At 33.4% G+C, this 16473-nt stretch overlaps 1 protein-coding gene across 1 annotated transcript in view; it reads right to left on the bottom strand.

Annotated features, from left to right (window-relative positions):
* LOC145671044 (multidrug resistance protein homolog 49-like) overlaps positions 1 to 16473 on the bottom strand; it is an 82855-nt gene that overhangs the window by 43746 nt on the left and 22636 nt on the right. Inside the window, exons 9-15 of the mRNA XM_081739724.1 lie at positions 15661 to 15864; positions 14132 to 14302; positions 10202 to 10397; positions 6678 to 6802; positions 5382 to 5525; positions 4842 to 4946; positions 433 to 594 (exon numbers count right to left, since the gene is read on the bottom strand). Coding sequence (XP_081595850.1) covers positions 433 to 594; positions 4842 to 4946; positions 5382 to 5525; positions 6678 to 6802; positions 10202 to 10397; positions 14132 to 14302; positions 15661 to 15864 — 1107 coding nt within the window. The remainder of the gene's footprint in view (positions 1 to 432; positions 595 to 4841; positions 4947 to 5381; positions 5526 to 6677; positions 6803 to 10201; positions 10398 to 14131; positions 14303 to 15660; positions 15865 to 16473) is intronic.

Raw genomic sequence — 16473 nt, 5'->3', positions numbered from 1 at the left:
CGAGGCCATCCATCGGGTGGGCGGTTGCCCACCCCCGCCCACCCTTAGCGCCGTCCCTGGCTTGATAGGGCAGTTCGAAAGATGCGCCCCTCTAGCGAGAAATACTTATTTGAGTGTCTTCGCAAAGCCTGGATAGCAGTCAAGCCCGAAACTCTACAGAAACTAATACGGCGAATGCCCAAAGTCTATAAAGCTGTTATCACTACACGTGGTGGCTACTTTGATGAATCAAATATTAAAATTTTTGACAAAACAATGGCCCATTTCTGTTAAATTTCTGTATTTTTCTCTCATATACATACTGTAGGTTCCAGATAAAAAATAAATTCTATTGATATGTCTTTGTTTTTTCTCGAATATACGTAAAGTATACATAAACCTACTTTGTACGGAAACTTTCTGGTAGTGTGTATATATATATACAATACTTACACCTTGCACACTTGCTGCGTCACCAGAAAGTCTGGCACATAAAGCCCCTGTACTATTTCTCTCGTCATCAAACCAACCAATTTCCTGACTCAGCATGCTAGCAAAACTCATTTTCCTCAGTCTCATGGTTAGTCTTACTCCTGCTACGGTGAACATATACATCTATAAATACGAATAAAAATATATTAATCTATTGGTAATATTTTATTTTTACAGGGTGATTAAAAAAACGGGAAATTTTGAAATGAAATAATTTCATGGAAACAAATGTTTTTTTAAAATTATTATTCAGCTCATTTAGTAGCAAAAATAATGCCATTTTAAAATACATACAGCTCAACTTATTATTTAAGATGACATCTTGCAGGCGACTTCTTCTCTACGCAAACATTCTTGCAGTCTCAACGGAAACATTGTTCATGGTTTAACGTAACATCTCAACTGGAATTTCTCGGATTTCGGCTTTCAATTCTTCCATTGTGGCAGGTCGACTAAGGAACACTTTGCTTTTAAGATGACCCCACGAAAGAAATCACAAGCTGACAAATCAAGAGATCTGGTGGTCCATTGAATGTGACCATTTTTCGAAATTACACGTTCCCCAAATAATTGGAGTGTAGCAGCTATGGATATTCATGCTGTGTGTGACGTTGCTCCATCTTGTTGCAACCAGGCTGTGTTAACAATGTGTGGAAATCTCAGTGGTTGTTGCACAACAAAGGTTTCAAGCATGAGAATGTAACGATTCGATGTGAATGTAATCGCATGGCCATTCTCGTTCTCAAAAAATAAAGGCCTCGTCACACTTCATGATGACATATCACATCACACAGTAACTTTGTTGCTGTGCAATGGACGCTGGTGTAGCTCCATAGGATTGTCTTATGCCCAATATCTAAAATTTTGATCGCGAAATCATGTTGCGCACATCTCCAACCATTTATGATAACTAAATGGCAGGGTGTCGTTGACAGGCTGGCGTACGTTATACAGTGTTACCAAACGCCCACTGTTACCAACACAACTTTAAAAATTTCCCGTTTCTTTGAATCACCCTGTATTTGTTGCAAATGTCATAGTATTTTATATATTTTATTAAGAAAAGGAGATGAAATGATTGTCCTAGTCCTTGCTTTATTGACTTAGTGACTTCACCTCGAACCTCTTTTTACGCAGAGCATTCAGACAAGAAAATAAATACATTTTGAATTCAAAATTAACAAGATATTTAAAAGATGCGGAATAAACAAGACAAATGTGATTATTATGAGTAGTAAATGAAACAAACTAACTTAAATTTTGAGTGAAGTTTAGAAGTAAAGAATATAATGTCGAAAACACATTAGTATACAAATAATATGAAATTACCTTTTAAGTTTTGCATCTGGACTATAGCTTGTATAGTATATTTGAAGTTTTAGTTTCTTCAAAGTATTTTATGTGAATTATCTTCATTATTGATACGTTGCAATAGACTAAAGATGGAAGCGTATTCAGATCAAACATTAAGTTCAACCAACAATGTCAATATTCAAGTTCTTTTAAGGGGAAGAAGAAGAAGGGGTAGAATGAAGTCTATTAAAGAAACATACATGCTAATTCGAGATGTAATTTGAACTACTTTCTTGAAAACAACTTGGTTAGTCTAGTATACTGTTTTTACTAGAATATATGTGAGCATGATATTCCACTAGACTTCTTATTGGCAGTTGTCCTGTAGGTGGCTTTGCTTGATTAACAGCCATTCTTGGTCAATTTAAATTACTATTATTATTATTATGGGAAATTTAAATGCTAAGTTAACAAACATAAGCAAATGATTTAAAGTAATTACTAAGTGAGTTATATTTAGTTGTGGTTTATGAAAATTTTAACTGCTTAACTTTCTCCACTGCTTTCTTAACTGCTTAACTTAATAATAAGGTAGCAACAGTGACAAAGCAGCCTTTTCTTTACGCGGGAGGAGGGTAGAGCTCGAAATTCTCACTAAGGTTTGGAAAATTGACGATTTTAAAGTCATTTTGATTTTTAAAAATATGGTAAACATTTTAAAACATGCATTACATCTTTTGTAATAATTTGCATCGGCCGGAAAAAATGTTCGAAATAAGAAAATTTATTTTTTTGAGGAGATAGTTCAACTGTGATAAAATTAGTCCGCTCCCGTCCACCTGGAAAATTTTGAAAACTCAAATGGAGACTTATTTTTTTCAGATTCGGATATCACGAGGGAAGAAAAGTAAATTTTATTCGAAACATTTTTCTCGATTCGTGATAGATGTCGTTGTAAACAGTGGAGACTAGTTTCACTAAGGTTTCTTCAATTCAGAGCCCAACTCAGGCAAAACTTCGAAAAAAATTTCCTCTCAGAACATAAAGAGCTGAGTGGTATAAATAATAACGAGGTACACCCCTGTCAATTCCTGGGCTAGCTAACATGCACATGTTTTTGCTAAACTTGGGCTCAAACCATTGGCTGCCACCAATCAGCGTAGTGATTCCGAAAACTTTGAATTTGGCACTAATCTTGGTCATTTTGGACATGTACTTTCTACCCTTTCTCATTCACCGTTCAGATATGCTGAAATTGGACTTAAGAAGGCATCGAGGTTGTTACTATTCACATCAGCGAGAAGGAATTTATACTTGATGGACGGTATCAAAAGAGAACAATCGTATGTGAAGATAGAAACCTTAGCTGAAGACCGTGGAAGCTTCTCAGTTGTAGCAGTGACCTATCAATAATGGCAGAATATTTATGAGGATAACAATGGCTTCCTACACCTAATTGTTAGATTGTTATAAACAAGTGGTTCGTGGCAATAATGAAGCGCTATAAATATTCAGATAGAGAGTTACATACACGAGTTACGATGTTTACAAATTTAGTTTCACGAACAATATTGCAGTAGGATTCGCTATCACCGCAAGCCTATAGATATGGAAGAATGATAGGAAACGTTAAATATTAAATTAGAAACATACTACCGTTAAAGGGAACAGAATATTTAGTACAATTGAGTATGTTTAAGTAATTCGATAGGAAGATGTTAAAGTGTATACAACAAATTAAAGTGTATAATAAATAAGGATTTGTACAAAGCATTTACAAGTTTCATGAATTTTATAAGGATATGTAGTAAATCATGTCTTTACAAGAATAATTAGGTTGATGAGATTAAGGATACGATTGAATAAAATTGAACATTGGGATAAGATTTATGTTCTTGAGACTTGGCAACATTGAACGTTGGGATAAGATTAATGTTCTTGAGACTTGGTAACATTGAACGTTGTGATAAGATTAATGTTCTTGAGATTTGGTAACATTAATGACTTAGTGATAGCGTCTGTTTCCTATTAATACACACAGTAAAATTATATCATCTGGCTTGTTTATGCAGTAGAAATACAGTTTCTTTCATTACATTTCAGATACTGTTGAATATTTTTCAATACAAAAAAAAAAAAAAAAAAAAAAAAATGATATAATGCTCGTAAATACACAAAAGAGCTAAAGAGCTTTGGTTTAAGAGTCTTCATCCCGGCGAAATTAAAATACCGCTAATTTTGCAGTAATTATGTGATATCTTCAAATAAATAAAAGATAATTGAAATATGGAGCAAGAGCGCCCTAGACAATATTATTTTGCGTTAGGTACCGTTATAATAAGTCACCTAGCGGCTTTCCGTTTTCAGCTGTTTAGAAACGCGAAAATAAATGCCGATTTTCAAAATGGCTAGAAATCGAAAGCAGATAAGTGAGTCGTGATAACGGTTTCTCATGTAAAATAATATTGTCTAGGGCGCTCTTGTTCCACATTTCGATTGTCTTTTATCTATTTGAAGATATCACATAATTACTGTAAAATTAGCGGTATTTTAATTTCGCCGGGATGAAGACTCTTAATGCCTTTTATGTCCACTGATACTGATTTGCGCTGAATGTCACTCAACTAAATCGCGGCGAGATCCATCGATCTTCATTCAGAGAACAGAACGACTTATTCTGTCTTTAGTTTCTTTGCTAAATGAATGAATTTATTAATGAATATTGACTTTACAGAGTCAGAATTACCGACTGAATTTGTGTGTATTAGTAACATAACGGAAATTGACCTTATTAAAACTTTGTCTTGCTATTTTCTTTGAAGTGTTAACAATTTGTCTTACATGTGAGTTAACATCTTACACAAGATTGACAGTAATTAAAATTGACTATTTTTTTCAAATTACTCGGCATTGAAATGATAACTTTTAGCGAAAGCTCCTGCGATCAAAATAAACCCTCAAAATCTCAAGTGGAAACACCGAAGTGATTTTTATTAGTTTTCTATTTAAATGAACATTTCACCAGAATACACGAATGTAAAATAGTTGAGTGTATGAATATGAAAATGATAACTTACCTGTAAAAATGTTGCTATTCCAGTTCCAATACCCATAACCAAAAACATGATAGAATAAAAGCTTGTTTGTGCTGTTACTTCATCTGGCTTCTCCAGTGAAAGCATCTAAAAGAAATGAATTTTCGATTATCGTCTAAAATTTATTATCTTAATTCATTTAGTAGTCAGTACTCTAATTATTGAAGGCTAATTCTTAAATTCGTTAAATTCTAAATTCTAAAATTATATTCTTGTTATTGAAATAACAGTTACAACTAGAGGCAGCATGTAAGGGTAATCACACTGGTAAACATTAAGTTTTTTTTTGTTTTTTTTTTGCTTGAAACTAAAAGAAGAAAACTTTCTTAATGTTCTTAATATACTAAGGGATAACCTTTATTCCCTTAATTTCAGGTGATAATACTTTAATTTTTACTAGTGTGACTTCTCATTAGCCACCTTTAGCAACATTGCGGAAGGTGACTTTAGTTACAGTTTTCTACTAATATATAAGTTAAAGTTTAAAAAATTAATATCAAAGAGTTTTATTTCTAAACTTACCCCATAGAATTCGCCGAAAATTATGGCGAACAAAGGGAAACTAACACCAACAATAATACATCCGATACACCCTGTTAATATGTAAGCCCATTCTTGACTGTTCATTTTCAAAATCCTGGTGATGGAAACATTATAGTCCTCTTCCTTGGAAAGAAAGGAGAATATCGTTAATTTATTTGATTATTCTATGTTAAGTATCATTATGTGATACTATCAATTATTTCATGTTCTATTACTTGGAGGATACTTCTACTTTTTAACTTTCGGCTCTTCTTTGCTCCCTTGGTTTTAGTAGTAAAAAAATGTTATAAAACAATCAGCAGATAAAATTGAACGAACTCATCGGGCCAAAGTAATAGTGTTATTCCTTGTGTAATTGAATGTTTTATTGTCTATCTTAGACTAATGTACGGGTTCTGTGGAAATAGAAAGGTGAGATCGTTGTACAATAAGGGATCAACGGCTTGACCACTGTTTCTTCAGAACTGCATCTCATTTGAAGATAAGCCCTCCAGCATTTTATTTAACAAGAAATAGAAACATTGCTATTATCTTATTTCTAGTCCTTCTATTTTTATCCATCGAAATAGGCTTCTGAAAAGAACTAAAAGCTTGATAATGCGAGAATTCTGCAGGAATAAGAGATAAAATGAAACTGGAAATGAGATGAAACATTTCAGTTTAACGTTGCACGATTATACCCTTGAGGCTAAAGGAAAAGGATGATTAAATCAAGTGAATGATTGTAGAAAATCGGTAGAATGAGAATGTGGAAGAAAGCAGGAGTACCTCGAGAAAACCCACGGACACGATGTTGTCCACCATAAAGTTACTTGGTCGGGGATCGAATCAGACTCCACGCTCCAAGGGTAAGGGCTCTACCACTGAGAATAAGAGATGGAAGTAATATATATTGTATTTAAACCAATACAATTGTACTTACAACCAAGCAAAGCTTTACGGATTGATGGTGTTGAATTAATACTGCAATATAATGCTTATCAGTTTACAGATTATTTATAGTAATGCAAAATGAATTAAGCATGTAAAAGCGTAACAATGTAGAACGTAACAATAAATACAGTATATTAGAGGGATTAAATGAATTTCTTTAGATTCATCTCACTTTGAAAAACTCTATTCATCATTTCAAGTCATTAATTTGCTTCATACTGTTGACAAGATAAGTACTCGTAAGTAAGTAATAATGTCATTTTAAAAAAAAAACAGTTGAATGAAAGAATGAAAATAACTTTAAAAACATCATAACATACTCCTAAAATAAACTCAACTTACCGCATCCTTTTTCAAAGAACTTTGTGTTCCATCAACAATAGATAGATGTCTATCTTTGTCAGATTCTACACTTGTTAAACTCATTAATCTTCTTTTGTACATATTTTCATGTCCATCTCCATTACCTTTAAAATAATAAAACTGTTACTTTCTTTTTATTCATTTCTATCTATTATCGCAAATAGTGGCGTCCAACAGAAACAAAAAATAATAATAATAATAACAATAAAAATAAAAAAAATCAGATTCCAATCATAAAATGATATCGAAATATCATTGAGAATACAAAAGGAGAGATGAAAACGAAATTTGTTAAGTCCACTATATAGAAGTACTAAAATCTACTTTTGTTATTTATAATTAAATCCTGATTAAGATTAACTGTGCGGATACAATAACTGCGAAACAATAAGTGCTCATACAGTGCGTCCCACTAGCTTTCGAACCCCCAAAAAACGTTATAATTTCCGAACAAATGTACATAAGAAAATGAAATTCACAATACAGGTACCTTGTTTCATGCTAAACACGAGAAAGGGTTGAACAGAAGCGCACACGTCAAAACAAAGACGATAGGTGGCGCCAGGGGCCAGGGAAAGTGCTGCTTGGCGTGGTGCGCGTGCGTTAGTGTGACTCGAGTCGCTGCATCGCGAGGATGGTTCTGTACACCGTACAGGAACGCGTGTTCATTGTTAAAAAATATTGGATATCGGGATCGTTCTGTAAACCGTTCAACGTGAATTTTGCCGTGAATTTGGATGCCGTAAAGGACAATCGAAATCATCAATACATCATTTGGTGAACAAGTTCGAAACAACAGGAACGTTGCTTACGGGACATGGAGGCGTGCGTCCACGGATGTCGGAGGAGACAGTACAGAATGTGCGGCAACGTCTTTTGCAGTCCCCTAAGAAGAGCCTGCGTCGATTATCACAAGAGGTAGGGATGTCAAAGTCAACTGTGCAAAGAGCCGCCAAAAGAGCCAAGCTGTTTCCATATCGCGTTACAGTCGTCCAGGAGTTGAAGACTACAGACTGGTAAAAGCGCGTGATGTATTGTCGTTGATTGCCAGCTTTGTTGCATGACAATCCAGGAATCCTAGACTATACTTGGTTCACAGATGAAGCTTGGTTCCATCTCCCCGGTTATGTCAACTCTCAGGATACTCGGGTGTGAGCCGCTGAAAATCCACATGTGTACCATGAGATTCCACTTCATCCCTTGAAGGTGGGAGTTTGGTGTGCAATTTCCTGACAGCGTATCATTGGACCCATCTTCTTTGAAGATACAGTAAACACACAAGTTTACTTACACATCTTCAGTGAATTTGTGAATCAGCTGGACGATCAAGAACTGCGTCGCGGTTATTTCCAACAAGACGGAGCAACATACCATACTTCCAACGTGGCCATGGCAGAAATTGAGTCCTTTTTGGTGACAGGATAATCTCCAAAGGATTGTGGCCGCCAAGATCCCCGGATTTGAAACCACCTGATTTCTTCTTATGGGGTTTTCTTAAAGGTTGTGTTTACAGAAACAACCCACGATCACTGCAAGTGTTGCGAAACAACATTGAGAATGCGATTCATGAGATCACACCACAGACTCTACATCGGACTTTTCACAATATGGAACGCCGTGTACAAACATGTCTTGAAGTCCAGGGAGAACACTTTCAGCACCTGCTGTGACGGTCATGCATTCAGCATGAAACAGGGTACCTGTATTGTGAGTTTCATTTTCCTATGTATATTTGTTCGGAAATTATAACGTTTTTTCCGGGTTTGAAAGCTAGTGGGACGCACTGTAGAATATCCACCAAATAAAAAGCAACTGGCTTAAGAGGTCCAATCACTGCGAAATTAAAATGCACCTAATTTTACAGTAATTATGTGGTGTGTTCAAATAGATAAAAGATAATCAAAATGTGGAACAAGAGCGCCCTAGACAATATTATTCTGCATGAGGTACTCTTATCACGTGTCACCTACTAGCTTTCCGTTTGCAAACCATTTAGAAACGCGAAAATAAATGCCATTTTCTAAATGGCTGGAAATCGAAAGCAGATAAGTGAGTCATGATAACGCTATCTCATGTAAAATAATATTTTCTAGGAAGCTCTTGTTCCACTTTTCGATTGTCTTTTACGTTTTTGAAGATAGCACATAATTACTGTAAAATTAGCGATATTTTAATTTCGCCACGATGGGGCCACGATGTACTCATGGAAATTCAAGAGAAGCTTAAGCATTAAGCATCACCATATCCAGACTAGCCCATCTAATGTAGTAGTAATGTAGTAGTTCTCAACCAAATAGTATTAAATAAACAAATGCAACCGTATAGTAACATAATTAAATGAATGTACAATTCTGAAAACAATTTACAAATAAACATGAAGGTATATACTATATTACATTAGACTGATAGATCATGCATTATTAGTAGATTTATTATTATTATATTACTATTATTGGACTCTTGAAACTACCAGAGAGAAGAACTTTATATGATCTTAAATTATTACACGAAATTCTAATTGTAAACTACAATTAATTAACATTGTAAACTTTCATATTCCTTGTACTACTACTAGCAATTACTAGAAATTACAAGTAATTAATATTGCAAACTTGCATATTCCTTGTACTACTACTAGAAATTACTAGAAATTACTATTAATTAATATTGCAAACTTGCATATTCCTTGTACTTGTACTAGAAATTACTATTAATTAATATTGTAAACTTGTATATTCCTTGTACTACTACTAGCAATTACTAGAAATTATAATTAATTAATATTGCAAACTTGCATATTCCTTGTACTACTACTAGAAATTACAGTTAATTAATATTGTAAACTTGCATATTCTTTGTACTACTACTAGAAATTACTAGAAATTACAGTTAATTAATATTGTAAACATGCATATTCTTTGTACTATTACTAGAAATTACTAGAAGTTACGGTTAATTAACATTATAAACTTGCATATTCCTTGTACTACTACTAGAATTTTTTAAGTGTGTACTTATTTTAATTGATGTAATTGATGTCAACGCCAATAATTATCATATTATCGATATATTTATTGCAGATTTTGTAATTATCAAAAAACTTGGTATTAGCAGACATTACCTTTTAAATATAGTTGATTACTGTGCTTGAAATCTTTATAAATGCACTATGTTTGATATCTTTATGCATGCCCATTTGTTATTTATTTGTATTAACGATTTTTTTTCTATTTATTATCATTAATATGTTTTAGTGCAATTTTTTATTGTATAGAAAGTTCTTATTGGACCCACAATGCTTATTATTTATTGATGATTAAATAAATAAATAAATAAATAAATAAATAAATAAATAAATAAATAATAATAATAATAATAATAATAATAATAATAATAATAATAATAATAATTATTATTATTATTATTATTATTACATTAATGACAGTAATAATTATAGTAGTAGGAGTGATTTTACAATTTGGAAAATTAAAACTGAAAAGTACCGTTTTCATCAGCATCTCTTTCTTCAGCTCCAACTTGTGCCATCACCAAATCGTAATAATCTCCTTTAAGCCTCATTAATTCGTCATGTGTTCCTTCTTCCATCAATTTTCCTTTAGATATTACAATTATCTTGTCAGCGTTCCTGATAGTGGACAACCTGTGTGCTACAACAATTGTTGTTCTTCCTTGACTGGCCTGAAATAAATATTTTAAATTTAGATACATTTCCCATAAATTGTATATTTACGAATAACTAGCGGAAAAAAGAGTAATCCACATGGGAAGAACATATCATACAATCAAACTTTTCATTTTTACTACAGTCTTCCGACAACCAAGAAGACAAGGCCAGACTGATCGCTGCCTCGTCCATTGAGGCAGGTGCTTGGCTCAAAGCTTTGCCCTCACGTCCTCTAGGCCTTCAACTGAATGATGAATCTTTTAGGATAGCAATTGCGTTAAGACGGGGAGCAGATATTTGCGAACCCCATAAATGCCAAGCGTTCAAAAATCCTGTTGACAAAAAAGGACTACATGGTCTCTCCTGCATAAAAAGCACAGGTAGACATCCTCGACACTCGAGCTGCAACGACATCATTGTGAGAGCACTCATCTCCGCAGGTGTAACGGCAATAAGGGAGCCAAATGGCTGTAGTAGAACAGATGGAAAAAGACCAGATGGGATGTCCTTAATTCCTTGGAAGAAAGGTAAAGCCTTAATTTGGGACTTCACATGCACAGACACTTTTGCACCTTCCAACCTTCCTTTCTCTTCAATCCAGGCGGTCAATGCAGCAGGTCGGAAAGAGATAGAGAAAAGAAGAAAATACAACATTATGGAAAAATATCAATTCGTACCAGTTGCAGTTGCATCCGGTGGCTCGTGAGGAAGGGAAGGCCTAAACTTCATAAAGGAAGTAGGAAAACGCATCACACACTTATCCGGTGATGAAAGGGCAACCAGCTTCCTAATCCAAAGAATAAGCATGGCGGTGCAGAGAGGTAATGTAGCCTTAATACTAGGAGCCATACCTCCCGGTAAAGCACTGGAGGAGATTTTCTTACTTTAAAATACATATATTTTACATTCTTACTTTAAAATAAAATACCTTAAAATACTTAAACGAACGAATAACGAAAATCCAAATTTTACGATAAATTTAAAATTTTTACATTGTACTTGTCCATTATTGGCTTCAATATTATTTAAAAATGTATAACAATTTATCTATATCTATATCTATATCTATATCTATAACGTGGACATTACGTAAAGGTGACGAAAATCGACTGGAAGCCTTCGAAATGTGGGTGTGGAGAAGAATGGAAAGAATTAGTTGGGTCGAGCGGAAAACGAATGAGAGAGTGTTAGAAATGGTGGGTGAGAAAAGAACACTTTTAGATATTATTAGGAAGAGGAAAAGAAACTGGTTGGGACATTGCCTAAGAAGAGATTGTATCATGAGGGACGTCCTAGAGGGTATGGTAGCGGGATAGAGAGGGAGGGGGCGAAGGAGACTACAATTAATGGATGATATTAAAACAGAAAGATCATACGCGAAGACGAAAAGGTTAGCGGAGGACCGTGGAGCATGGAAGCTTCTCAGCTGCGGCAAGTGACCTGCCAATAAAGGCAGAATACCTATGATGATATATATATATATGATTGTTAAATTTTAAATGTAAAATAATTAGGCAAAAATCGCTTTGTTTGTGATTGTGTGTAGTATATTTGAAACACTGAAATAAATGTAGATAAATAAAATAAAAAAATATTATTTTGCGATTTTACTATAATTTTCAAAAGAACAGTGCACTTTAAAGAGAGTCAGTCAACTTCTGTGCTAGGTATGATGATTGAGCTTGTAATAAAAATTACCAGATTTAGAGTGTTTTTTACAGCACTTTTGTAGAAGATATTTTACACTCGAAAATCCCAACAGTGTGTGTGTGTAGAGGAAGTTAGTGTACTGTTTTAATTTATTTTTTAAAATTTATTTTTCCAAATTGCGTTCCTTACAGTGCCTTAGCACAATATAGACAATAACACTAGTATCAAATATTTAAAGTAAATCATTTTACTCAATATAAAGTAAAATTGAAAAACGAAATGCAATCAAAAATGAGGAATCGTCAAAATCAGGAAGAAAAGTCAAATCTAGTGAGGAGTTTGAGTGATCAAGGAGGATCAGATACCCAAATAACCAGTGACAAAACTGGAGCGATGGGAAGCAGTACAGTAAGACCATGAAAGAACAGATGATAAATCGTAAATCTATGGATTTACATATGTAAAGTGTACCGGAAAATTGTCTATGCAGCCCTGCAAAATTCAAGCACTTAGCATTGTATTTAAAAAAACCTATGTGTGCCACAACACGGACTCCCTTAATGCACTGGTATTTCCATTTTAGTTGGTTAAAAATTATTTATCTTACGTGAACTACAATCTTCAGTACAAAGGTAATACTTATGTTATCTACACTAAATGATAAAATTCGAGCTATTATTGTTTCTTCTATATTTATTATTTCTCCCCCTTTTTTGCACTAAAATTATCTCCATTCTATGTAAAATAAAAGACAGTGAGTTTCTCACAGAACTAACATACTATTTGACTCGTTTCGGTTACCTTTCTCAATTTATCATCTGCAGCACTACTAGGCCCTGCACAGTGCCGGGTTTACGTATAAGCTAAACAAGTTATAGCTTAGAGCCCCACTCTCTTATGGGCCACAAAAATTTAAAAGAAAATACTGGATGTACAGTTCCAAAAATAAGATAAAAAAAATAAATAAAACAAAATCTACATACAACAACAGTGTTAATGTAAGTAATGGGGCTCCTCCTGCTAGCTAGTTGACAAAGAAAAGCTGGACATATACATAAACCGATTATCTTTAATAGCTTAGGGCCTCATCAAAACTAAATCCGACTCTGGCCCTGCAAATAGACTGAAATATTTACTTGTGCTGTAATACCAAACAGTTATGCGTGCGCACGGGATTCTCAAAAGGAACGGAGGGATTTCCGATCAAGCTGTAAAGGAAAGAAGTGTTATACGTTGTTAATCTCGTGCGCACACGTAGTTGCTTTTTCAAACATGTATCTTTCAATAGAGTAGGTATGACTTTCTAAGTGACGTTTTAACTGCACTCTCTAGAATGTATTGTTTTTAAGCTGTTGGCCTCTGAACTTCATGTTCCCACGCTTTCGACACTATGTCACTCCTAAACGGGATGGAATTTCCCCCATGTTCACTATGTTTTTTTTTTTTTTTTTTTTTTTTTTTGCTTCTTTTTAGATGTACTGTCACCCGCCGAAGTTTGTCCACGTAGTTACCGTTCATCCTGTATTTAGCTTTATACTACAACGTCATTCCTCTCACGTTGTTACAGCATTAAAATATTCTATACTACTAAACAATCTTAAAGAGTGATCTAAAATTCAGTTTTATATTACGTTAGTATTAGAAATCATAGAATCATAAAGTATAAATATATGTAGATACGTATTTAAAAAATATGATAATTTGTAAATCTCGTACATATATTTTAAATTATTAGTTGGAGATATCACTCACCAAATATTCATTGATTGAGTGAAATAAGTATTGTAGAAGTATATATTTGATTGCTTGTTAAAACTGATCAATTTTTTACCTTTTTCTTGTTTCAGCAAGAAGATATTTAAATATTGCCCTCAATACTTGCTTACGAATAGCTTAACCTTATGTTCTTTTGTGAGAGTTAGTGTTAAATCTTTCATTGATGCAGTTCAACATGCTCATATAAAATTGATTTGGAATAAGTAACAAATTATTTTAAAAATATATGATTATTTCTAATCATAGTATAAATAACAGTATAAAAATACATATGTAAGCTACTGTTAATTTGTATGTTATCACAGGTAAAGACAAATCTCACCTTATTTAAGGCATTTTGGACTTTTGCTTCACTACTGGTGTCTAAAGCTGATGTTGCTTCGTCTAACAATAAAATAGCAGGTTTTCTAACCAAAGCTCTAGCAATGGCAATTCTTTGTTTCTGGCCTCCAGAAAGCTGCGCACCACGTTCACCCACCAATGTGTCGTAGCGCTAAACAGAAAATGTACTTCAATAAATAAGAAGTAACGATTGCCATAAGAATTACCTTATGATTTTATACCAGTATGAATACTTCACAGTTTTTTCATTAGAAATAGACTGAGAAGCTATAAAGAACATAGAAATAATACATCAGAAGAAAAACTTGTTTCTCGATATTCAGTATGGCATACAATAACGGGATCATCGAGGAAAATTGTAATTAAATATGTATTTGGAATAAACGTTATAAAAATATTACTAAGATTGTATCTAAAATCAATACATTAAAGTGAAATAAATATAAAACTTGGGTACAGTAGGGTTCATACTAATGGAATATTTATTTCATTTCAATGACATACAATAAATACTGTATAATGATATTAAGAACATAATATATTGCTAATAGTATATCATACATACAGCTAGGTTCTGTTGCGTTTCTGATTTATATGAAGGTATTGAAACTATTACAATATTGGTTTCAACACCCTCATCTATAGTTATTTAAAATTGCTTGTACTTCGTAATTATTTTCTGATAACAAAGTATTTAATTGTAAATGGAATTGTATTTTAATTAACTTTTTACTTAAATATTAATTGAAAATAGAGTCAAACTGTTACATATCATCGGCGTTCACGAAGAAGTCATTAACTCCAAAAACATGCGAATGGAGCTAGGCACTTCTTCAATTACTATAACGATACACAAGATGAAATACACGACGTTCTAACATTGTCAGGCTAGATGTAGCAGGTGAAATTGTGATACTAAGCGTGTTTATTCTTAGCATAACAATGCCATCTGCTACATCTAGCCTCATCAGGCACAAGTCACTAACTCCAAAAACACAAGGATGAAGCTAGGCACTTCTTCCAGTACAGGAACTAAATACAATGTGAAATATACGACGTTCTGATATGTATTATGAGGCTAGATGTAGCAGTTGGCATTGTTATACTAAGGATAACCACGCTTAGCATCACAATTTCACCTGCTACATCTAGCCTGACAATGTTAGAACGTCGTGTATTTCACCGTGTGTATCGTTATTGTACTGGAAGAAGTACCTAACTCAATTTGTACGTTTTTGGAGTTAGTGACTTCTGCCTGAATATCGACGATATAATCAATCTCTTATACAAAAATTCAGTTCATTTCAATTATGATTTAAATATGACGTAAATAGGCGAATATCTGAAGGTTTATTATTTGAGATTCATTATGTAACCATTCAAATTATGAAAGTGAGAAATTATGTAAAATTTAAGAATTATGATGGATAATCTGAAAATCACTAGTATAAAACAGTTTATAATTGTATAAAATCTATAATAGGAAGAATGTCATAATTTTTATTATACCTGTGGAAGTTTCATGATAAAATCGTGTGCATTAGCTTCTTTTGCGGCAGTTTCTATTTCATCTTGAGTCACACCATCCCTTCCATACCTAATATTCTCCCCTATAGTGGTACCAAATAGTACCGGTTCCTGTCCAACAACTCCAATTTGACTTCTCAGCCAGGAAAGATTAAGTTTCCTAATATCAACACCGTCAAGAGTAACCTACAACAATAATTCAAAAAGTAATTCGTATGGTAGTTATATTTAAAACAATATTTACTATTTAACAATTGATAGCTTTTAATGAAATCTATAATAAATTAATTAAAAAGCCAAAATAGCACCACCATTAACTTAACTAACTTTCATAGTTATGATTTTAGATAATTACTAGCATCGATTACCCGCTTCGCTGGGTTAAAATGAAAATTTAACTGCACAATCACTTCGTATCTCTTGTGTTTGGTACCCGTGAAATATGCTTTTTCCTCTTTAGTAGCATCGATTTAAACGGCATCGGAAAGATCATTGTTCATCTCAGCGACACCAAAAACTATGAAAACGACACTAATATCGGCCATTTTCCATCATTTTTACACATACACACACACATATATATAAATATATATATACCTCCTCTCCCTCCCCTAAGTTGTACCGTTTAAGTAAAATAATAAAAATCATCACATGCCCGAACCTCATCTATGTTGAAAATTTGATCGAAATCGGTCGGGTGGTTCAAGATTTAAGTTTTATATATATATATATATATATATATATATATATATATATATATATATATATATATATATATATATATATATATATATA

The sequence above is a fragment of the Thermobia domestica genome, chromosome 15 (genome assembly GCF_964235325.1).
Source record: "Thermobia domestica chromosome 15, izTheDome1.hap1.1, whole genome shotgun sequence".
Taxonomy (NCBI): Eukaryota; Metazoa; Arthropoda; class Insecta; order Zygentoma; family Lepismatidae; genus Thermobia; species Thermobia domestica.
Note: the sequence above shows the minus strand (reverse complement) of the source record. Positions and strands in the feature narration are given on the sequence as shown.